The following is a 24605-nucleotide window of genomic DNA, read 5'->3' on the forward strand; positions in this document are numbered from 1 at the left end:
GAGGAGTACAGCATGGTGTCACTCAGTGACGTGCTCCCTTGGGGTTCTGCCTAGAAGGCAAGCCTAGCACTTGTCAACTAAGAGGAAGGACATGGTTCTTACGTGATAGAATGCCTGGCTTGGGGCATCTACGTAGATTCCTTAAAACCACCTCCCACTGATAACCGGTAAGTATTACCCACAGTTTTCAAGGGCAACCTTTCACGGAGTCCATTCTCCTAGCAGACCCTCCCCACCTGCTGCTTGCCATCTTGGTTGTTCTGTGCATCTCTGTCAGCGGGACTCACGGACTTCCTTGTCATGGTTACTGGATTCGTTTCCACGTGGTGGTGTTTTACCTCTACTCTTATTTCTTGATCAGCTCCCTACTAGATTCAGCCGCTTCATCCTTTCCTCATTTATTTCATTTCTCACTTATTTCCTTGCCCTTTCTTTATGTTCCCTCTGGGGAAAGGTACAGGGCTTGGGATTCGTCCCTGTTGCCGTGACAAACTCACTAGCACTAACGTCCTAAAAAATCACTGGATACCAATGCGGCATTTAGCAAATGTTAGGTGCTCACACAAGCAGGGTTGTGAGTTTGGATGCCACCTACTTATCTGAGGCGTAAGTGACTTAGCTCCCGTTTCCGGCCCTCCCAGGGGGACAGGACACTCTGCCAATAAGAAAGCTCAGTTCCCTTGCCATGGCACATGGAGAGCACAGGGCAGGGTAGTGCACCACCAGGAATCACGGTTCAAGGCTCCTGGAGCTCAGGTGGCGCTTGAGCATCACCCTGGCAGGCATTGGTCTTAAGAATTCGAGAGTATCAGTTCACTTAACATTCATCAAGACACCTGGAATAGAAGAAGGCACAATCACATTCCTGCCATTTTCTCATGTAGTTCTTGCAATAGCAGCATAAGGTATGGTCTCGGCTTATTCCCATTCTGTCAGCCAGGAAACTGAAGCTCAGTGGAGTGTGGATAGCAATGTCTAGACCCCATTCTGATGTAGTTGTTCAGGGTTGGCTGGCTACTGGTATGTTTTAAATGCTCCCTAAGTGACCATAATGAGCAACTGGAGTAGAGAATCACAGACACTAAGTGGCAGAGCCAGGACTCACACTGCCACATTACACAGAAGATAAGATCTGCATGACAGCCAGAGTGGAAAGAGAAACAGTGAAATGCACCCGGCTCCCCAGAGGTGTGGGCTGCCATCCTATCATGCGTATCAGGGCAGGGTGACTCTTGGGTGGAAGAAATGAACACGAAAGAATCGGCTGATTATTGTAACTTATGGGTGGCTCTGCCCCGGCCACAGCCCAGAGTGGCCAGCCATTGTAGCCAGACTAGGGCAGGGTTCCCACACTGAACTAACTGTGAGTTCAGAATAACACTACAATCACCAGGGCTCTTATTAAAGACAATTGCTGGTCTTTCCACATGTCCTGACTCACACACTCTAGGGTAGAGCCCAGAAGTCAGTGTTTTTAACATTCACTGTGAAGTGCTTGTGGTTGGCACATTTGGGATACTGAGCCCTGAGGGTTAATAAGCCTATGGGACCAACTCGGGAAGCTGAGGAAGAAGGATTGAAAGTTTGAGGCCAGCCTGGGCAACCTAGCAAGGCCCTGTCTCAAAAATAGAATGAAAAAAGACTAGGGATGTGGCTTATGGGTAGAGTGCTCCTGGGTTTAATCCTCAGGGCCACATATACGTACAAAAAGTTAAGCATAAAATCCATAATGACTTCCGTTTTCCTTCCTACACATATCACCAGAAAAGGATAGTTTTTATAAATTGAGCAAATCTAGCTTTATGGAAAACTCATCGCATCTTCACTATGGGTTGGTCTATCCCCAACACTGCCAGCCCCCATCTCTGCACCATTGTTTAGGAATTGTTGGTGAACAGTATACGGTTGGGTCTCCTGTTCCTCAGTTCATCAGTTCATCAGAGTTTGACTGGGTGACTGTTAGTGCCAGGTCCTGGGCTGGGCACCTGGGAGCACACGGTGAGCATGACTGTCACAGGTCTTGCTCTCCCAGACATGAACAGGGTGTGGAGATAGCTGTATGGCAGCTGGTTCCTCTACGGAGCATCTCTGCTGCCACAGGCCAAGTGTAGGGCTCCATGGTGGTAAGTAGAGGATGTTGGGCACCCGAATGTCTTGAGGAGGCAACACCTAGACTCAGTGTTGAGTTTCATCAGGAGAAGAGCAAATGAGAATAACATTCTGGGTGAAGATGCAGCACGGGAGGGAACAGAATGAAGAAGGGCAGCACACAGGACACGTTCTGGGGACGTTTTATAGGGTGACAACAAACACCTTAAGATGGTCAAGGATGGTTGAGAAGAACAGGCACCTGAAGCCAAGATCAGATGATACAGAACAGATTGAAAAGTTTGGAATAAAAATGGCGGAATTCCATTGACCACTGTGAAGCCAGGAGGACACCAGCAGATTTCATTTTAGAGAGGATGGGACTCTAGTCAGCCTCTGGTTTTCTCTTTTATGAAGATCACATGGTTAGCATGCTAAGCATTTGTGACTTTCTAATTCACTTTTTCACAAGTGACCCATACTGATTAAAAACCTTTCTCCAGGTGTGGCACACGCCTGAAATCCTAGCCCCTTGTGAGGCCGAGGCAGGAAGATCATAAGTTCAAAGCCAGCTTCTGCAATTAGCAAGGCCCTAAGCATCTTAGTGAGCCCCTGTCTCAAAGTAAAAAATAAAAAGGGCTGGGGATGTGGCTCAGTGGTTAAGTGCCCCTGGGTTCAATCCCTGGTACAAAGACAAAACCAAACCAAGAAGCTTTTAGTAATCGAAATGTAAGTTTCAGAACTTGGCTCTACTCAGAACAGTTCCTCAAATGCACACTCAGGTATTATACTTCTTTCTTATGTCGTTCTTCTGTTGCTTGATTTTCTCTGTGTGGGTTGCTAATGTTCTCGGTTGTGGTCAATCACTCACGTGACTTTTCCTGTCTGTTTTCTTGATGCCGCTGCCTCTGCTACACACAAACTCCTCAACTGCTTTGACTTCACAGCCAGAAAACATAGTCTTGATCCTGAAGGTAAAGCTCATGTCTGCTGTCGCTCGCATGTTGCTCTTTGCCTGAAGGCAGTTAAGTAGCTCCGCTTTGCTTAGAGCTTTCTGTTCTTCTTTGCTGCCTTCCCTTTGATGGTTTTTAGTTATTCATTTCATTGTTGTTTCTGCATTCATCTTTAATCTTGTCTTGAGCATAATCTAGTGCTTTAAGATCTTGGTGTATCAAAAAATAATTTGCATACTCCCAGATCTTGCCTAGCCTTTAGCCTGGGAGTCGACTTTCAAAATGATGCATTCTGAGTCTCCATACTGCCTGATTTAGCCAGCAACATTGGGAAGGTTCTACAGAAAGTACAGAATTTGTACTTGAAGCTAAATTAGTGCATTATCAACATTTAAATATACCTTCTTCCTGGGCTTGGGTTTAGTGTCTCCTGGGATTCCGAAAGGGTTTAAAATTCCTTTCAGATTAATAAATAGAATATTTGGAATAGCAAAATACATAAGTATGTAGGAGTTTGGAGTGTCTGGGATGGTTCCTTAGTTGGCCAAAGATACTAATCTTTGAGGAAGTGTTGAAGAATCTGCTGCACAAGGCTCTTCATGGCCGTGGGAAGGGGGTCAACGTGAAGCACACAAATGTAACTCATGAATGCATCAAAATTCAGCTACTTTGTTTTTCTTTTTAGCATTTTAATCTGAATATTGAAGAAGATGGTATTCAAGTGTAACATGCACCTGATTTAATACCCAAGCATTCACCCAGAGAGTGAATTACTGTTTCTTTTTTTTTTTTAATTTTTTATTGTTGGCTGTTCAAAACATTACATAGTTCTTGATATATCATATTTCTTGATATGAATTCATGTAATTAGTGCATGTCATTATGTTAGGCCATGTGATTCTCCTCCCCACACAGTATGCTGATGGGGTCCAGGACTGAGGAAGTATTTGCTCCCAGGAATGTGACCCAACCCAGGTCTGGCCATTTGCTGCATCACAGATCAATTTAGTCAAGAGACAAGGTGTTGAGCCAAGGAAGGTAACTTCATTTGAAAAACAGCTGAAAGAGATGAGGGACTCTTGTCACAAGCCTGTCTTGCCAGGAAGCTGACTTGGGAGTGGCTTATAAAGGCAGTTGATGGGTGCTTCCAGACTGGCAGGTGTCTTTTCACAGGGAGTGGGCCAGGTCATGCACATGTGATCCCAAATACCTAGTCACAGGATGCTGTTTAGTTCTGCAGATCTCCAGAGCAAGGATCGTTAGGTCCTCAGGCCATTCTTGGTTAGTTTGCTGATGTTCAGCTTCTGACATGTTACAGGATGGACAGGCAAGAGGGGATTGCTGCCCCCAGGCCTTCTTGCCTATCGCCCAATTCATGGCAACAAAAGAAAGTAGACTTTGCTTGATTATTATGGAAAACTAGGGTCAGGCAGGTTGAATAGGAACTCAGGCAGGAGAGCTGCTTTCAGCGCTCAGCTGTAAGAACAGGATCTGTGTTTCCTTTATAGCTCTGCGTGGCCTCAGCATCTATTGCTGTCTAGCTTGTCTGTAGGTTGCCCACTGCCAACTGCAATTTTCTGCCATTCTTAAGAAATGTAGGTATATGCATGAATTGGAGCAGGTCAAGTTTCATTCATTTTCATTTTTCTTGGAATAAAGCCAGTGTGATAATGAAAATATAGTTATTCCTATGATTGCATCTAGAAGTTGTACTTGTTCCTGGGAACTTGGGACCAGTCTTAGACATGGACTGCCAAGCCCAGTACTTCCGTGGGCTATGCCTCATGTGTGTGGCATGGGAAGTGTTATTAAGTGTCCACGCTGTGCCTGCTACTCAATCAGGCACCTTTCCTCTAGTCATACACCACAATGTATGGATGGAAAACTAAGTGGACTGTATTTTACCATCAGACTCAGAAAGCCTGGGCCTTTGTTCTAAATCTAGATCTATTCCAGATTCTTTTGAAACCATGAATTTGTCGCTAACTGATTCAATCCAGACGGCCTCAAATCTTTGATAACTTTGTGTGTCCTACCTATATAGATGATTCACTGTGCAGGTATTCTGGCCAAGACTTATCAAACTATTTACAAGCAGACAAAATACATTTGGGATTAAAATTAGACCATTTGCCCACATCATGCACAAACACAAAAATGGGAAGTTATACTCCATGTATGTATAATATCTGAAAATACATTCCACTGCCATGTATAATTAAAAAGAACAAATTTTTAAAAAGTGAAAAAAAAATTAAACCATTCACTACTTGACCCTGGTTTGGACACCTTCCTGGGAATCGAAAGGAAGATAGTAATGGCTTGTTCCTGTATTCTAATAACTTAATTCTGTTTCAGAAGGGAGTTTCAAATGGAAAACTATGCACATTAAGGTTCAACTCGTGATAGTGAATAGGTAAAAAAAAAAAAATGAATTGTGTCCACTCGGGGATGTTCTACTTTCTATTTTGTGTGACTGTTTGTGTTGTTTCTTTTGTTTGAATTGCAGATCGCCCACTATGAGATCGGCGTTATCCTGTGCGTTATCCTGGGAGTGTTATTTATCATTCTGCTACCTGTGGTGGGTTGTATCTTTGCCATATGTCGTTGCTGTAACAAATGTGGTGGGAAAATGCACCAGCGTCCGAAGGAGAATGCGCCCTTCCAGAGGAGGTGCCTTGCAATCTCCCTCCTGGTGATTTGCGTGCTCGTAAGGCAAGTAGCATCGTGGATGACAGCTGATTGGTTTTAGGGTGATGAGCCGTGTCCCCTGTTTTAACTGTTAAGCCCACGAGTTTAAAACAGAACCATGACAGCAATAACAAAACAGGAAAGGGAGAATGGAGGTGCTCATCCAAGACATTCAAAAAGTTGTCACCATTCCTGGATCATTAAGCTCAGGGAGGAAGCTGCCCTAACCTGACTGAGGAGCCTGCCCTGGGGCATTTTTCCCGTTTGTGGCTATGCTGGAGAATGCAGAGACCTTCCACTCCCTAGCAGCTTCCTCCTCTGAGACAGCTGTGCAGGGGTCAGCCAGCCTGCTGAAAGGCAAAGGCCACATTTGCTAGTTGATTTTGTAGTTAATTCCAAAAGGAATCTCGCTGAACAAGGGAAGTCCCTGCATTTGGAAATTCGAGAACATTGTAGAATACACTTAACTTTCTACTAATTTCTAAACCCATTTTTCTTGAATTTGTTGTTCATCTGCTGCCCTCTTTTGAAGTCTGCAACACATTTCATTATTTAGGATGTTTCTGCTGCAGTTTTTGCTGCTACCAGAAGTTTTCCAATTGACAGGCAGATCAGAATTACATTGCTCCTAAGATGAGGATGTTTTGTTGAGTCCACGTCAATTCCTCCGCTGAGGAATGTGCACATGGCACTGGTCCCCTTGTGACTTTTGGTTATAGTGCCGCCTTTCCTCATTTATTCAACCAGTGTTTCACATGGCAACCGAGGTGAAGGTCCCACGACATGACAATCGGCATTCTTGTCTTTCTCCACACACCACATTTGCACAGCGTCCATAGGTAAGATATTTCAAGTTTCATTAAGTAGGTGATGATTGTGTGTTTAAGCCCAAAGCAGTAATTCCTACTAGTTGAAGTTCTAGCTGCAAACCCAAGAGCAAAAATCATTAAGTGTGGCCATCAGTAAGGGTCTGGTTAGATGTGTGTTCTGGGGGTGACCGTTCATCTATCTTGGAATCCAGGATACCCATTCAAAGAACTGGGTGGCTCCAAGAGAGATGCAGGGAAAACTGCAACCCTGTGTGCATGGTCACGTGGCAACTATGATGTGAACAGAAAGGAGGGAGACACAAACGCTTGGTTATGATTGCACAGAATGTATAGGAAAGGCTGGTGAGGGACCAGCCCCAGTGGTTACTTTTGGAAAGGAAATTGGGGGGCAATTAGGCGGGAGGAAGGAACCGTTGTTGCTGCAGCTGGGCTGCCTGACTCTTCTGAATTGTTGTACCAGGCTCGGGTACTACCTATTGAGCCAATTAAACTTGAGCAATGGAAAATTCCAGCAAAAACCAGTGCGTTACCACTTGTTCCAGGGCAATTATTATTTAAATAGCAAAGACATAATTTTGCTGAAAAAAGTGGAATGATAGACTTTTACCATACATGTGTTTAAAAGGATCCAAGTGAATGTGTTAGTTACTTCATGTGCTGTTGGCTAACCGGGAGTCTTTGTGTGTCTCTAGGAGCTTGCGCTCTGACAGGTCTTTGGGCATTTATCTTCTGTGCCTGTCTCTTGTCTTTATCTCCCTTTTCTGTCTGTCTTTTTTTGTCTTGGCCTCTCTGTCTGTCTGTGTCTTTTTCTGTCTCCCTCTTAAAGTAATTCAAATTGGTTTCTTCACACTGGATTCTGGAAGGCAGATTAGAATCTGGTTGATGGCATTTCCAGATGTCTCTTTCTCTCTCTGCTGTGCCTTTGAAGTATTCTTAGGAATGCACAGAACCATCCCCCTGCAGAAGTTAGTGACCTCCCTCGAGTGCTAGAAAAATGTCACTTACAGCCCAAAGACTGTTAGATTCATCAGGGGCCCTGTGCATTTTCCAGAAGGGGAAGACCTACCTGGTCATTTGTCCAAAGACTGGGCAGCCATGTTTTTCCTTCTCCACTTACTCACCCTAGACATTAAGATGAGGCTCAGGTCTCAGTGTCCTTTAAAAGGCTGCCTTTAGAGTTTCTTGTTAGAGTCATTACTTATTTAACAGGTTAATAGTTTTCATGTCATAATTTCAGGAAAAATTTTTTATTGTATGTATTATACTTTATTTTATATTTACCTGAATAAATGTTTACATATGTAAATCCATAATATAAATAATAATGGGCTTTCATTTTTTTAATGAAGCATGTGGTATGTATTTAATTCTTTTTAAATTGGACTTCTATTTGCATTTCATATAATTCCTAGTTCATGCTGAACTGATTATTTACATTATATTTAAAATACCAAAATATATAAACAATCAAGCTACAAAGCTAAATATAAAGTTGGCTTTCATTTTACATAAAATGAATGTTACAACTATTTTTTTTATTCTTAAGATTTAGACTAATCAAACAAATTTAGATAACTGTTTTCTTTTAAGTTGGGAGAATCTTTTTAAAAACACATTCCATGCTTCTATTGCCTCCTATACATACAGTTAAAAAATTTTCTCCACCCAGGTGAAAACTAAATTTGAAAAATAATAATTTTAGATTTTAACATAATTAAACCAAAGTTGATCAACTGTTTGAGGTGGTAACAAATTTAAAACTAATTTGACTTCATATAGTACATTGAATTTATATATATATACGCACACACACACACACACACACACACACACATATATATATGTATAAACTATATGTAGGTCTCAATGAGAATAGTATAAGTTTTTTTTTCCCTTTGTATTTACTTTACATTGAGACAAGAAGTTTAAACTTTGCCTTGAACTTTTCAATTTACTGTTGCTATTTTGATGTCTTCCTTGAGAAACCCCTACTTGCTAGCAAGTGTCTTAAACATCGTGAGTCACATGATAGCTAAATAATGTTTGCAAGTAATCAAAGCTAACCAAGAAGATTAAAGAGTGGGGAAAAGTGAAGATTTCTTTGTTTCTGATTAGATGAAAGGGAGAAGAAGGCACATCACCAAAAATAAGAGGGGACAGACGTCAACTAAATTAGAAAGCGGAGAATGAAACGTGTTAGTGGATTTTTTTCTTACTGTTGGGTCTCTGGCTTACACAGCACAAACTGCCTGCTAATCTTTGGTACGATGTTTTAAAAACCTCTCACAAACCCAGAGCAGTCCAGTTGCCTTTCATTGGGCTCAATTCCATTGAGTGATTCTAAATCTGACAATTAATTGAAAGTAGTTTTCAAATTAGCTTTGACTACTCTTATTTTTTTTTCATTCATCCCTTTTTATTTCAAAAATTTTCATTTTATTTATTTTTTTTTTGAGAAAGCCATGGGTTTGAGAAAACATTTGTTGGGGAACAAAGGTTCCCCAGTAAGTGTGGAGCACATCCTGGCCCATTGTTTGCTCGAGCCTTCCCCAGGCAGTTGGAGCATGAGAGTCTGTGGATCTTCTGTGGTCTGCCCGACCATTAGCTGGAGGGTGAATTTCCACCAGTCATGTGGACGGGTCAGCAAATGTGTCCAACTCCTGGGAGAGCCCAGTGTCTGCTCCTCCTTTCTTTTGAACTTTTCATCATTGCATTTTTTTCAAAATTTCAAGAAGACTATAAAAGAAAAAAGAAGGAACAGCCAGCCATACCTTGATTTCTTCCATGTATTTCAAAATTGCTGAGTCTGATAATTCAGCTTTGCCAGCGATGACCCTGGTGAATTGAATCCCAGTCATCCTTAGGAAGCTGGCTGTCAGTTCCTGCCTTGGAGGTCACAAGATTCCAGAACAACAACAACAAACTGAACTATAGCATTCCTGAAAATCATGAGACTTTCATAATGAGAAGGCGAGGTCTGATTATTTAACAATTATGTTAAAAAAATAAGAGATCATTTACAGTCTAAACACATGTACTTGACTTTCATTGGCTGATTCCATTAAGTCAGTAGAAATAGTTAAGGAAAAAATTGCTACAAATTTTAATGCTTTAAGTATTTGTAAGTATTTTAAGTTGAGTGTATATGTAAGTAAATTGTTTTTTTCATAACACAATATAGAAAATAAAGTGCTAATATGCCAAGAAAATAAAAAATTCCTACCTTCTGGCTAAAATTTTTGAGATATTTTGTTGTACTTCACAAAAGCACATGCTTTTGATGACTTAAAGACGTTTATGTCAAGTGCCAGAGAACAGATATTCACTGACGTTTTATTATTTTTTGGTGCTAGGCATATTGCTGTCATTATCCTCATCTCCTAATAACTGACCAGTGGTTGCTAAAAATACAAAGACATTACATATGTGACTTTTTAAAAAAATGTATTAAACAGTAAGTAGTGAGTATCTAAACCACCCCCAACAAAGAACATCACTTCTTTATTTTCTATTTTGTTTGCATATAAAGGTTTAAGTTAGAAACTGCAAATGAAGATCCTCAGTGGGTCTGCACAGTACTTAATGTTTTTTAGGATTAATTGTTAATACTTAAAAATTGGAGATTTTACCTAAGAATCTACCTTTGCAGATGTTTGTGGACAATGGAAAGGTCTGGGCACACTGGTCTGCCATCATGATGGCTCTTGGTGACACCCTCCACTATGGTGGCACATGTGAGAACTACAGTGTAACTACCCCACCCCACCTTTGTTCTCCTGGCTCCATAGCCCCTGGACCCACGTGTCCCTCTTGCTTCAGTCTGCCCCTTGCAGGCTACTGGACTTGTCATCCTTAAAAATATAATCTTTACACCATGTGGGGATCTGAGAATCAACTTTGCAAGTTGCTGAATTCTTTGCAGACTTCTGTTGATTACTGTTTTTTTTTTTTTTAAAGAAAAAAGATTATCAGTGTGTTTATTTCAGTTGGATCCATTACTGGTTACCAAAAATGAGGGTCTTCATTAATATGTAGCATTGAAATGTAGAGTTGTATTGAAATATATAGCAGCTCATTTTTCTTACTGATGCTTTTGTGAGCAAAGACATGTATTCAGTAAAGGAATGATTGTGCATTGGACTCTCCAAACGTGGTTAATCTTCTCATTGAAACCAAAGTCCAGTCCTTAAACATGCCTTTAGCAAGACTGCACTGTGCACAACTGAGAGAGAAGCACTTTCCAGCTCCTTTTAGGGAAATTAAAGAGGTAGAAATGAAGACAGAGTAAGCAGTGAGAAATACCCGCCCCAGAATCGAAGGGAGAACCACCCCCCCCCCTTAGAGTTTAAGGCAAGGAGGTTCTCTTCTTGTTGAGGAGGGGTGGCAGAGTCAGCAAGGGTCAAGTGGAAGTGGACTTGCAAGTTCACTTTGACTCCCTGCATGACCAAACGGGTCTGGAATAGCCAGGGTAATCTGAACATGCTGGAGAAAGTAAGGGTCCCCACTGTGAATATCAGGTATATTCGCGGATGGTTCTGACTCATCTGGCATAAAATGTTTGAACTTGGCATGGTAAACGAAGCTTTCCAGTCTCATTGCTATAACTCAACATTTGGTTTTGTGTTTTTCCTCTGCACACAACTCTGAAATCCCATTTTGAGTCATTTGGCCTTATTTGGCACGAGGGCATCATTTCGTAACTGTGATTGCCACAGTCTAGCTTCTGCCTCATCAATACCAGTGCAGATGTAGGGTGGACAATAGTGGATTGTTCGGCAGTCATTCCAAATGGCACAGAGTTTTGTTGACATTCATGTTTTAAGGTCACATCAGAAAGATCCCCAACTTAAAAACCATCTTGGAGAACGTGGAGGCAGCCCGAAGCCCTCTCCCTTGCCACTTGAGCGTTTATCCAGTTCAAGCTAGACAGGGTCTAAACGCATCCTTTCAGCTGTGAAGTACTCACTGAGAAACATAGAAGAAAAGTGACTTTCTCATACTTGGTGGCAGTAGAGGGACCAGGACACACATCTTGTTCTGCTCATGCACTCCTTCTGCTGCAGCTTGTTACCTCTAAGAAACCTCACTCAGGGCGTGTCACTTAGAGATTGGAGCAGGTGCAATATTGCCATGGGGAGTGGGTTCTGAGGGAGACCAGCAGGGAGCCACTGATGCTCTAAGTCCTCATTTACCCAGGACTCAGAAGTTATCTGGGGACATGGACTTTTTTCAGTGCAAAAACTAGGACCCTTGGTTACCTTGCCTACAAATATATGTAAAGTCCACAAAATTGCATATTATGAAGAGGCAGTGTGTTGGTTTTCTGCATTCCCCCCTGCCCAAAGTTTTCCTAATACATGCAGAACTTTCTTTTAAAGATATATCCACACTTTCCGTTGTAACCATTTTAAAAATTTTATATTTGTTTTAATTACTTGCACATGATAGTAAAATGCATTTATGCACTTTGATATGTCATACATAGATGAGATAATTTCTCATTTTTCTGAGTGTACATGTTGCAGAATCATATTGGTCATGCAGTCATATATATACATACAGTAATAATGTCTGTTTCATTCTACTATCTTTCCTATCCCCACATCCTCTCCCCTCCCCTCCCATCACTTCCCTCTACCTAATCTAAAGTAACACTATTCTTCTCTAGTGTCTCCCACCTTATTGTGAATTAGCATCCGCATACTAGAGAAAACATTTGGCCTTTGGTTTTGTGGGATTGGCTTATTTCGCTTAGCACGATATTCTCCAACTCCCACCATTTAAATGCCATAATTTCACTCTTCTTTAAAGCTGAGTAATAGTCCACTGAGTATATATACCACATTTTCTTTATCCATTCATCTATTGAGGGATACCTAGTTTGGTTCCATAGTTTAGTTAATGTGAATTGAGTTGCTATAAATATTGATGTGGCTGTGTCACTATAGTATGCTGATTTTAAGTCCTTTGTATATAAACCGCGGAGTAGGATAGCTGGGTCAAATGGTGGTTCCATTCCCAATTTTCTGAGGAATCTCCATATTGCTTTCCAAAGTGGTTGCACCAATTTGCAGTCCCACCAGCAGTGTATGAGTGTACCTTTTTCCCCACATCCTCGTCAACTTTATTGTTTTCTGTATTCTTGATGATTGCCATTCTGACAGAGTGAGATGAAATCTTATGAGTAGTTTTGATTTGCATTTCTCTAATTGCTAGAGATGTTGAACACGTTTTCATATATTTGTTGATCATTGTATTTCTATTTCTGTGACGTGTCCAGCTCCTTAGCCCATTTATTGATTGGGTCATTTTTTTTTTGGTGTTAAATTTTTTGAGTTCTTTATATATCCTAGAGATCAATGCTTTATTGGAGGTGCATGAGGTAAAGATTTTCTCCCAATCTGTAGGCTCTCTCCTCACGTTATTAATTGTTTCCTTTGCCGAGAAGAAGCTATTTAATTCGAATCCATCCCATTTATTGATTCTTGATTTTACTTCTTGTGCTTTAGGAATCTTGTTAAGGAAGTCAACTGGAAATCCAAATGTAGCAAAATGAAATTAAACCTCTCTCACCCTGCACAAAAATCAACTCAAAGTGGATCAAAGACTTAGACACTAGAACAGAGACCCTGAAACTAATAGAAGACAAAATAGGCCCAAATCTTCACCAGGTCAGCTTAGGATCTGACTTCCTTAACAAGACTCCTAAAGCGCAAGAAGTAACCGTTTTATTGAGGCTTCTCCAGGTGACACCTGTGCTGTGCTTAGCTAATGTGGTTCCACGCTGCCATCCAGTGGACAAGTTCAACAGGGCCTCAGCTATTCGTACTTTCAAATTTAACACTAATGCTGCAGGCAGAAGCCATTTGTCAAATTAGTTTAAATCAAAAGATTGTTAGTAACTCATCAACATGAAGGACGTTTACAATGATTAAGTAAGGGCATTTTAGATGGCTTGAAAAAGTGCATTTTTGTGCAGTCTTTCCTGCCAGATGCCTTTTCATATAGTATTTTCCCATATTTTTTATTGGTGTCTTGTAATTATACAAAATAGAGGGATCCATTGTTACATATTCATACAGGCACCCAACAGAACAGTCCCAGATAGCATTTTTGAAGCTTTTATGAAGTGTATTTTATGTGGAGAAAACTGTCATCTTCCTTCCCCGTGAATTCCCAAGATGGCAATACCACGGACAGAAGGCTGCCCTTAGCTGCTGGCCAGCGTGAAGTCGCTGACCTCCTAGCATCGTGGAGCTGCTTGTTTTTCTCCTTGATGGAAATGAGATAGCACAGGAGGGCCTCTGTGTCGACTTCTGATGTAGCATTTCAATGCCAAAGTAGCATTTCCCCCCAACTTGGACAAGACAGAGACTAAAAGAAAAATGAGAGAACCTTCACACGCTAGAAGGCCAAGTCACACTTGTCATCTTGATCCTTTCCCTAGAGGCTTCTTCGGGGCCTGAGGCGGCAGCGAGTCTGTGGGCAGGGAGGACGAACACACGTGTCCCCTGGAGAGGACTGGGACCGATCGTGCACACTGCCTTATAGATTTCCTGCTTCCTTCACAACTTGGGTGGACACTCTCTCCATTTCTAGGAGTCCTCTTGAATGGAGTACTTTATATTAAATGGAGATTGGTCTCTCTTTTTTTTGGGGGGGGGTCTGAGTCATGTGTGGCCTCGTTTGGTGGTGGGTCCGCCATGGGGTCTCAGTGGGAAGCCTGGAGCAGCCGAAGGCAGGGGAAGAAACAGGCCCTGCTTCAGGGGACCAGGGGGTCACTACTCTTGCTTTTTCCCTTTTCCTGCAGCATTGGAATCATCTACGGCTTCGCAGCCAACCACCATGTGAGACACCGCATCAGAAAGTCTCAGAAGCTGATAGACAGCAACTTGAAAGACCTGCGAACCCTCGTGAATGAAGCGCCACAGGTACAGCCACAAGCTACACGTCGCGGGCGCTTTGTATTCTGGGCTTCTCGGAGTTCCTGGGTGTAACTGGGACCTCACTACACCTTTCAGGACCCCAGAGGGTCTGTGTAGATGGGAGTTGCCTTTTTAAAAATGGGTTTCTATTATTGCATTAGTATTCTACACAAGACTGGGGTTCATAGTGACATAGTGATGGGGCACGGGGCTGCTATTTCTTTTCACGTGGTAGATGAAGAAATCAAGGTGCAGCAAGTATTTTTCAAAAGAGTCCAAAAGCATAATTTCCGAAATGGTATTTTAATGTAACGAAATTATAGAATTGCTTACAATTTGAAAGTTCTCATGATTATTTTTAAGAAAGAAAGGTCTTGGATGTCCTCATCCTTTCTTCTTGGCAGTATGGTTGACTCCTGATAGTTTGCGTGGTTATTCTGATGACGAAAGCCTTTTGCTGTATAAACACCCATTTGTTAACATCCATGCAGGTGTGTCCCCTTCCTTGGGGAGGGTACACACACTGTCTTTCTCTCACATGCACACTCACACATTCATGCATTGTTTCTGGAGAAGGGGAATGGAGTGGGGGCAAGGACCCTTTTTCCTGTGTCCCAAGAGCATGCTGATGTATTGTTATTTGGAACGTTGTTTGGAAAAGCGTCTGGGCAGAAGCCCTCCTGCATCTGTGGTGCTGTGGTTACCCACATCAGGAGGAGGAGCCCACCCACAGAGCCACTGGAAGAGCCCACCAGGCCCCCGGGGGCCCCCTCACAGTTTATTCTATCTTAAAATATAAGTATGTGCTAGTTTCTTAAAAAGTGGCTGGAAATGAAAGAGAAACAAATGCAGGCATTTGAAAATATTGAGAAATTGACTTTATCTTTAGTTTTGTAGCCTGTATACAGATGCCAGTGTTTTATTTGTCCGACCCTGTGAGTAAAATTCACAGCATTCTTTTACCTGACATTGTAAAGAGTCCAAGGAAAAAACCTTTTTCTTAAACAGCTGGCAAAGTCGGACAGCAGTGCAGGCTACTAAAGTTTGGGATGGCTCTCATCATCTTAAATGGACAGTAAATTGTTGGGACTTTCAGGGAAACTTATCTGATTTGGAATAATGATGAGCTGAATGAAGTCTAAAAAAAAAAAAATTGGGCAGAGAATGTGAACGTGCAGTGGATAAAAGAAACACGACTGGCCCCACACAGAATAAGACGTTTGATCTTCCTCTAGTAGTTGGAGGAATGAAAACTGAGATGATGACGCACATTTTCATTGAGCTGATTGGCAATCATTGTTGAAAACTGGTAAAACATCCCCAAACCCGCCGTGGTGCCGAGGAAGTGGGGACTGGGTCTCCTGAGCCACTGTAGACAGGCAGCGAGCAGCCCCTTTGAAGGCCAGTTGGTAATTGTCACTAAATAAAATGGGTCTAATGTGGCAGAACACAAAGGGTACACGTTCTTGACAGTTCCTCAGGTCAACCAGTGGATTTGTCTCCCAACCCCTGGAGTCTGGGCTGTCCCTGTGGTGTGCTTATGACCCGGGGAACACAGCGGACATGACCTTAGGCCAGTTTTGAGCTTCAGCTTCCAGAGGCCACTCAGTGTCTACTCTTTCCCTCTCGTTGCTGGTGACCCTTGGATCACCAAGCTGGTCACTCAGAAGATACGAGGCCATGTGGAAAGAGTGAGGGGCCCACCCGTCCCCAGCCATGCTAGAACTGACCGCAAGATCCAACAGCCAGTCCACAAGATCATGGGACATAATAAACCAGCACAAATAGTAACATTCACAACGAACAAGTAAACTCAGTAAATTAATCAGTTTTAGGCTAATAAGCTGGGAAGTGTTTGTAAGAAGTTTGTCAGAAAATAAAAATATCTCCAGAACTCATTGACAATCTCTTTCTAAAGCTTCTCTGATTCGGGTTAATTTTTGAATGATATGTGTCTTTTTATTGTGACTTTGGGCTTTAGAAGGTCAGGTTTCACGTAATTTTTCTTTCCCTAGCAAATTGACTATATCGTGGACCAGTTCAACACCACCAAAGAGAAGGCCTTCTTAGATCTGGACAGTGAGTACAATCAGCATGTGTTGGTGATTATTTGCTTGTTTGGGCTCAAGAGAGGCTGTGGCTGCCACCCACAGAACATGGACTAAGAAACCAAATAGGGGGAGGTAGGAGAAAGTAGGAAAAGAATCCCCTTGTGTCACCGACATTTTGCAATCTGTGGAAAGCCTCTGTCTTGCAGGCAGCGGGGCCTTTGGCTCTCTTATTTGGCATCCGTTGCAGAGCACTTGCATCTTGTGGTCACTGGCACTTGTTCTTCATCCCCCACGTGGGGGAGGATGTGCATCCCTGCCAGGTGCCCTGTTAAAGTGGCTTCAGAAGGAGATGGGGACTGTCCTGGGGCTCACAGTGTGGCTTAGCGGTTCTCAACCAACAAGTGACGGGGGTGCCCTCTGGAGACATCTGTGGTTGGCACAGAGAGGCCAGGTGGAGGCAGTGGAGGTCCTGGCACTGTTGGTAGAGGAAGCTGCAACAGCCTACCATGCACAGAACAGGCCCCACCCGAGTTACCCAGCCCACAATGTCAACAGGGCCACGGCGATGTGAGAATCCGGCCTGGCTGAAGAGATGGGACAGAGGTGGTTACATACAGCTCAAGGTGCTCAACTCTCTTTCCTTACCTTAGAATGTACAAATAGCAATGAACTTCAAAGATAAAACTGAGAACATTTAATTAAAAAGGAAAGAAGTTAAGAAGGAGGAGGAGGAGGAGGAGGAGGAGGAGGAGGAGGAGGAGGAGGAGAAGCAGCTAAATTCTGTGTTTCTAGCACAGATTGTCAGTCTGTGGTGTCTAAGTTTTCACCTGGGGACGTCGATATGGGAACTTCAAACGATGTGATGAAATCTGCACACCAGGGTCAATACCTGAACAGGGTCTAGAATGGAAAATGGGACTTTTCAGCAGTAGAGGTGGAGCCTGTTCTTCAGGGCAGCTGCCCTCACTGTCCCTTCTGCTTCTTCAATCCCAGATATTCATTCGTTGCTGGGAGGTGGAATTCTCGAGAGACTAAAGCCTAAGGTGATCCCTGTTCTTGATGAGATCCAGGTCATGGCGAAAGGTAAGCACAGTGGCAAAGGTGACTGAAAATACACCAGTGGGAGTCCCTGGGTCTCACGGGGTCAATAATTCTTTCCTGAGTTTCCCTGAGAATTGGCCAGAGTGAGAGCTGCGATCTGTGGCCACACAAACAGGCCTGGCAGAAACACACCGTATAACAGTAGTCAGTATTTTATTTTATTTTTTTAAAGCTGGTACCAAAGATATTGTACTGAAGAAAAGTCATTTGAAATAATACTGGCAGAATTTGATAGGGGACCACCACTTGGTTTTGTAAATAAAGTTTTATTGCAACACAGTCATGCGCATTTTGTGGCTGCTTCTGGTCTGTGATGGCAGAATTGAATGGTTGTAACAGAGACCTTAAGGGCCACAAAGGCTAGAATATTTACCATCTGGACTTTTATTGAAAAAGTTCATCAACGTCTATTATAGAAGATGAGTAGCCTATAGAATTTTGGGTCTTTTGCATTCTATTGATTACTCTCCCTACCTTGAAAGGACAGCTTTTGAAAACAAGGAATATACTTATGTATCTTAAAACCCATCAGGGTCAGTGGTGGGTTTTAAGATATATAAGTATATTCCTTGTTTTCAAATAAGTGAACAGATTTTAATAAACATGTTCAACTACCATGAAAAAAAAATCCTCAGGTCCTCTGAATATTGAAAAAAAAATGTCTGCTGGGTGTTTGATGGGGAAGACGATTTCATCTGTCAAATGTTTGGCCAATTCCCGAGAAAACAGGCTATCAGGAAGGGATCATATGGAAGACAATTATGCCTGTTCCCTTTGGTATTCCTTATAGTCCAGCAACTCAGCAGACTCTCTGGGACTAGGAAGGATGGCAGAATAGGCTGGGAGTCCTCTGCGGTGGGTGCCTCAGCCGCCTCCAGATGTCACCAACCTCTCCATCACCAACCATTCCCTTTCCTGGCCAGGAAATAGAGGCCCGAGAAGGAGTGTGACCTCAAAGATCTATGCCTTCCCATCCCACTTCCCCTCCTTTCCTTCCTTCTTCTTTCCTTCCTTCCTCCCTCCCTGGCCCTTTCCTGTCATTCCAGCCTCACTTCCCGTCTTAGACACCCATCTTTAAGTGTCCCTTCTCTTAGAATGACATCAGTCCTACCCTATCAGGGCCCCACCCTTCTGACCTTATTTCATCTTAACTCTCTCCCTAGAGACCCTGTATCCAAACACAGGAGGGTCAGGACTTTGACATATCAATTGGGGGACACTTCAGTATAGCAGTTGGGTAGCTTGGAAGGGGTGGAGTTGGGATTCACACCCCATCTGACCAAAGCCTCTGGTACCCTGACGACCCTAGATAGGATTCACAATACTGGGGAGTGCTCAGATATAGGGTGCTGCTATGCCACCTTTGGGAAGGCCACATGGGGAACCTCTGGAAGAGGAGTTGGGAGTATGGAGCTCAAGCTGGCATGGCCGTGGGACGATGCTATTTATCTCTGCACCCCAGGTCTCTGTTGTCAGTGCATTGGGTGTCAGTGTCTTAGGTCTTCCAAGATCTCCTCCAGCCAAAATTCCACAGTGGCTATGGCTGCATGGAAGTATATGGACATGCAGCCTGCTTGATGTGTCCCTTGACTTTTTGCTCAAAGTTCCAATGATTCTTTTAATATATTTTTTAGTTGTAAGTGGACACAATACCTTTATTTTATTTATATGTGGTGCTGAGGATAGAACCCAGTGTCTCACATGGGCTAGGCCAGCGCTCTGCCACTGAGCTGCAACCCCATCCCAGCTCCAATGATTTTTAGCATTTCGAATCACAGTGCTTTCTAGATGAAAGGTGATTAAAACAGATTTTATTTTTCCCTTCAGTGTTTCCTGTATTATTAAAATTCTGCTGTTTTTCAAGCCAACCTAAATAAGTCAATGTTTATTTAGCCTTTGTTGTGCCAGAGCTTCTTAAAACTTGCTTACTAAACTGCTCTAGCTAAATTTTTGCTAAAAATGCTTTGTAGCCTTATGTATTTTGTGGACTTTGAAGAGGAAAGAATCATGCAGTTGTTTTGAGTACATCATGTTTAGGCTGCAGGTCAAGAGGAAATGAGCTCTGGACTGGTGAAATGTTTATTAACTAAAATTAAGAATCTGAAATATCTTCCCCAGTTACTTCAGATACATAATGTATGGGATCTCAGTAGGCCTGGAATGACTCCCAGAGTTATAGCCCTGGAAATGTTTTATGGACATAAAAATGCTTTGAAGCTTTTGGAAAATATAAATTTATTACCTCTGAATCCTTTCTGGGACATAACAAAATATTACCCACATCCCAGAATGTCTATGGACAACGACCACACACACACATTTCCTGGCCATCAGTTTGTTTTATCATCTGTCCGTCTTTGTTGTTGTTATTTATTTCTTGCACTAATTTATCTTAAAGTCAAAATGGAAAGGGCCTTGAGAGGTAAACCTCAGAACCTGAAGCTTGAGGTGTGCAGCATGAAGTGTCTCAGCATGCTTTTGTGCATTCAGGTGTATGTCTCCAGTGTGGGTTCTTTGTTTCTCATTTGCTGTGCTACATATTCACTGAGCCTCTACCATGAGCTGGGTACCAGGCTTCATGCTTTGTTGATAATGCTACCAGGTAGGTGGGAGGAATGAAAAACTGATACCCGGAGTGCTCTTTTATGGTCTCAACACTATAGCCTTCAATCCTGTTAAAATATGATCGCCCTGGAATCAAGAGCAAAGATGGAAGCAGACTTTAGAATTATTTTTTCAATCAGGTGAAGTGATAAAATTTGAGACCAGTGATCATGCTGCCTAATTCTGGAAGCCTCTCCAGGTCTCTGGATAAATCCTCAAAGCTCCTCCAAATGAGACCAAGTTAACATGGGTTTTCACTAACCTATCCAAGGGCTCAGCCTCACAACCTGTCAGGACACAGTCTAGAATCACAAGAGACAGCCCAACCAGCTCCCTCATTTACAGATGAGGAAACTAAGGTACCAAGAGATGAAAGAACTTGCCAAAGATGCCATACAAGATAGAAGTAGAACCAAAAGGAGAACTTGTGCTACTTTTTGGAGAGATTCCACGGTACCATTGCGTGTGTGTGTGTGTGTGTGTGGTGTGTGTCTTTAACACTTGAGTTTTATGTGGTTGAAGGAAGGTACTGCAAGCAGTTTTTAAGGGCTTTCACATTTTCCCTTGCAACACTGCACTGAAGCCTGATGCTCTGCTGTTTTGCAAGCCACAGAGCAAAGGCCTGACCACAAAGACTTACCTGCTTAGAAGAAGAGTGACTTCCAGTTTAAATGTCATGACTTTTACCGCTGAGGCTTTGAGCCACTGTAAAAAACAGTTGTAATTCACATCCATAGTCTCTGGTAGGGGATTCTACCCCCCAGAGAAATCAGGAAAGCCATCATCATTTGGGACTTCCTGGCATAAGTCTGTGTCCTAGGCTGTGGGACTCCCAAAGCAATGCAGAGAGACTCACTGCTGTTGAGGAGTTTGGGTCTGATTAGGCTTCCCCACAGGTTCCCATGCTCCACATGGTGATAGTTTCAATATTTTAATAAGAATAAATTGATTTTAAGGGGTTCCAGAATCTACTTCGGGTCACACAGGTAGTAACAAAGTTCAATCTGCCTGAATCTAAAACTCTCCTCTCAACTATCTGTAGGTTATTCCAGCTGTTTGAATATTTATAACTAAAATATAAGTGTAATCTGTTTTTATATGGATTCAAACCACTTGGGATGGATTTGTTTGGACGGACCTCTTCAAGGTTGGGCAGTAATGCTGTTGTTGGCCAAGTAATGGGGCACTGAGGTGTCCCCATCACAGTCCTGTGTTGGTACTTGGCCCCAGCTTCTTGGTTGAAAGAGACCCCAAACCATAGAGCTGAGCTGGTCAGAGGAGCTGGCAGAGCAGCCCAGCAGTGCCCTGTGCTTCCTCTCAGACTGCCCCTTGCAGTGGTCTAAGGCCATTTACAAGTTCATCACAAGTTCCTTTAGGTCAGTCTTATAGATGGAAGGGCCTGGTGTCTCTGCTCTGAAATGGGCCGTGTTCCCGCAGCAATTAAAGAAACCAAGGTGGCCCTGGAGAACATGAACCAGAATTTTAAGAGCCTGAGGGACGGAAGCCAACAGCTCAGCAACAGCCTCTCTGCTGTGAAACAAAACATGCAGAATTCTCTGCAAGGCCCTGAGTGCCTTCTTCCACAAGTGAGTGACATCTGCAAGAACATTGAGTCGTCTCTGAGCCAGCTGGAGGGCAACCCCGAATTGAGCAAGGTGAGCTGCTGGAGCCTGCCACATCCGGGCCCCCGAGCTCCGGTGGGTGGGCATGGCTAAGCACCGGTATACCTGTCAGGGGCACAGTGGCATCTCATCACCACAGGGGAATGGCTACAGCAGGAGCAGAGGAATGCAATGGAGCCCCCTTCTGGGGAGTTCTTTACCATTTGGTGAAACATATTCAACTTGAAAAAATAATAAGGGGAGCAGAACACTTTCCTGTAGAAATTTAAAATATATATTTAAAACCATATACCTAATGTATTAACCCCCAAATACAAGGCAATTCATCCATTTTCCCAAAGAGTAGATTCCCCCCCAAAAGAACTTCAGGCAACTTGAATATATAAAGTTCTGGAATGTAGAAAAAAATGGGCATGTGTTTTCCTGGCATTTAACGTATTAGTTTTATATTACAATAAGCACTGCCACCATCTCCACGGTTCCTATTCAAATGTTGTCTGTTTTTCTGAAAATTCCCTTCACAGCTATATTTTCACTTTGCAGCCAAAGGTCCTGGCCGGGGCCACATGTTGCTCTCAGTGTCATGTCTCTTTCTTCTGGAACAGTTTCTCAGGCTCTCTCTTTTGTGACACTGACATTTTTTTTTTTCTTTTTAAATATTTTTCTGGTTGTAAGTGGACACAACACCTTTATTTTATTTATCTTTATGTGGTGCTAAGGATCAAACCCAGGCCTCACACATGTGAGACGAGCGCTCTACCACCGAGCCCCAGCCCCAGCCCCAGCCCCCACTGACATTTTGAGCAGGCCACCTACGTGGTGGAGTGGCCATCTGTTCAGGTTTGTCTGGTGATCTCTTGTATTGGATTTAAGTTACCTGTATTTGCCAAGGACTCATTGTAGAGTGATGCTGGGTCCTCCTTGGCACATAATATCAAGAGACATGTGACACTTGGCCAAGTGTTGGTAAGAACCAGAGATTTCCGAGGCACCTGCAGTGCTGGACGTGAAAAACTTGTTCCAGGCTTCTCAATAATGTCCCCGCTCACTGTATTACTTTTATATTATTTATTTGATATTTTGGTTCCAGGGATCAAACCCAGGGCCTTGCATGTTAATCGGGCACTTTACTACTGAGCTGCACCCCAGCCCCTGTATTACTTTTTGTTTGTTTTGGGTGGTGCTGGAGATTGAACCCAGGGCCTTGTGCATGCAAGGCACTCACTCTACCAACTGAGCTATATCCCCAGCCCCCTGTATTACTTTTAAAAGTGATTTTTACAATATTGTTCACTGCTTTATTCACTAGAAGGTCACATATATTCTGTCTTGCATTGCTTTGCCTCAGTTTTAGTTGACTGCATCAGGAGCCCTCCAAACATCTAAAAAAAAAAAAAGTGCTTATCCAGGCTGTGCAGAGTAAAATGAATTTTCCCAAACTTTCCAAAGAAAGCGAGGTTGGATGGGTGATGCTTGCCTGTAATCCTAGCTACTTCGGGGAGGGGGTGGTGCTGAGGCAGAGGATTGGAAGTTCAAGGCCAGCCTCAGCAACTTTAGCGAGATCCTGCATCAAAATGAAACATTAAAAGGGCTGGGGATTAGCTCAGTGGTAGAACACCACTGGATTCAGTCCCCACATGGATTGGGGTTATTGAGGGGTGGGGCGGGGGGGAGAATAGTGGAGCGGTTCCCTATAATCTCAGTGCTTTGGAGCTTGGATACAAGTTAATTCCATTTTTTGTGGGTTAATTTGGGAGTAACCACCTTGCCTTATATTTTGTTGTATGAATTTTCAGCTCCCATCTATGGACACAGAACTTCAAAATATTAATAATGTTCTCAGAAATGATTTGGATGCCATGGTCCAAAAGGTATGGTTGTTTTTTTTTTTTTTTTTTGGAAAAGATAGATCAATTTTTTTTGGATCACTTTAAAGAATAAACTGAAATGTAAGATGTTAGGAAACAGAAAAAAAATTGACATTCTGGAGAGTGACTGACAAGAAGAGGGAGACCTATTTTGTTTTATCCAATTCACGAAGTTTTAGTTGAGTGTCTGTTATATGCGAAGAACCCTTCCAAGGCCACTGGAGATCAACCTGGCCCTGCTTTCCTGGGCTCAGTATCCAATGGGTGCAGGGCCCATATTAATCCTGATATGAAGGATGCCCTCTGCCCAGGAGTTGGCCACACTGGTTCTCTGTTCCTCCCCGTCTCACACCTGCTTGCCCTCTACCCGGCTCTCTCTTCTTCTTCCCCGTCCTTTGTCTGGCTACTTGGTTTCCGAAGCTTTTTATACCACCTGTTCAGTTGTTTGTTTATTTTGGTACTGGGGATGGAACCCAGGGCCTCGTGCATGCTGAATTCATAGTCTGCCTCTGAACTACATCCCTGTATGTCACCCTCTTAGCAAGAATTTTCTTGGCATCTTGACTAGGTCAACACTTTAAAAATACATTTTTATAGCATGGCAAATATTCTTTAAAGTCCTCCTAGCTATAATTACCCATAACTACCTTTAATGACTCTGTTCCCCCACCGGCCTGTAAACCCCATAAAGGCAAAGGCAGCGTTGGCCTGGGATACCATGATTTGTGTGGTGGCTCAACAATTGTGATTTATTCAACCAGTGGATACTGAAAATGCAATAAAGATTCTTCATGGATTAGGATTCTGTAGAGTGCCCTGGACCTATAGGAAAGGGGAGAGAAGCTTGTTCACGATGCTGTGTCTTTAAGCAT

At 42.9% G+C, this 24605-nt stretch overlaps 1 protein-coding gene across 4 annotated transcripts in view; it reads left to right on the top strand.

Moving 5' to 3' along the window:
• Positions 1-24605, top strand: part of Prom1 (prominin 1) — a 122874-nt gene that overhangs the window by 41894 nt on the left and 56375 nt on the right. For all 4 annotated transcript variants that reach the window (XR_009224808.1, XR_006847005.2, XM_046423647.2 and 1 more), the window contains exons 4-9: positions 5551-5756; positions 14373-14493; positions 16503-16566; positions 17532-17621; positions 21681-21898; positions 23662-23736. Coding sequence is in view for 2 of the 4 variants with exons in the window: in XM_046423647.2 (XP_046279603.1) it covers positions 5551-5756; positions 14373-14493; positions 16503-16566; positions 17532-17621; positions 21681-21898; positions 23662-23736 (774 nt within the window). In the remaining 2 variants the exon portion in view is untranslated. The remainder of the gene's footprint in view (positions 1-5550; positions 5757-14372; positions 14494-16502; positions 16567-17531; positions 17622-21680; positions 21899-23661; positions 23737-24605) is intronic.

This window comes from Marmota monax, unplaced genomic scaffold (genome assembly GCF_021218885.2).
Source record: "Marmota monax isolate L192 unplaced genomic scaffold, Marmota_monax_Labrador192_F-V1.1 WCK01_AAM20220418_F8-fsc00009, whole genome shotgun sequence".
Taxonomy (NCBI): domain Eukaryota; kingdom Metazoa; phylum Chordata; class Mammalia; order Rodentia; family Sciuridae; genus Marmota; species Marmota monax.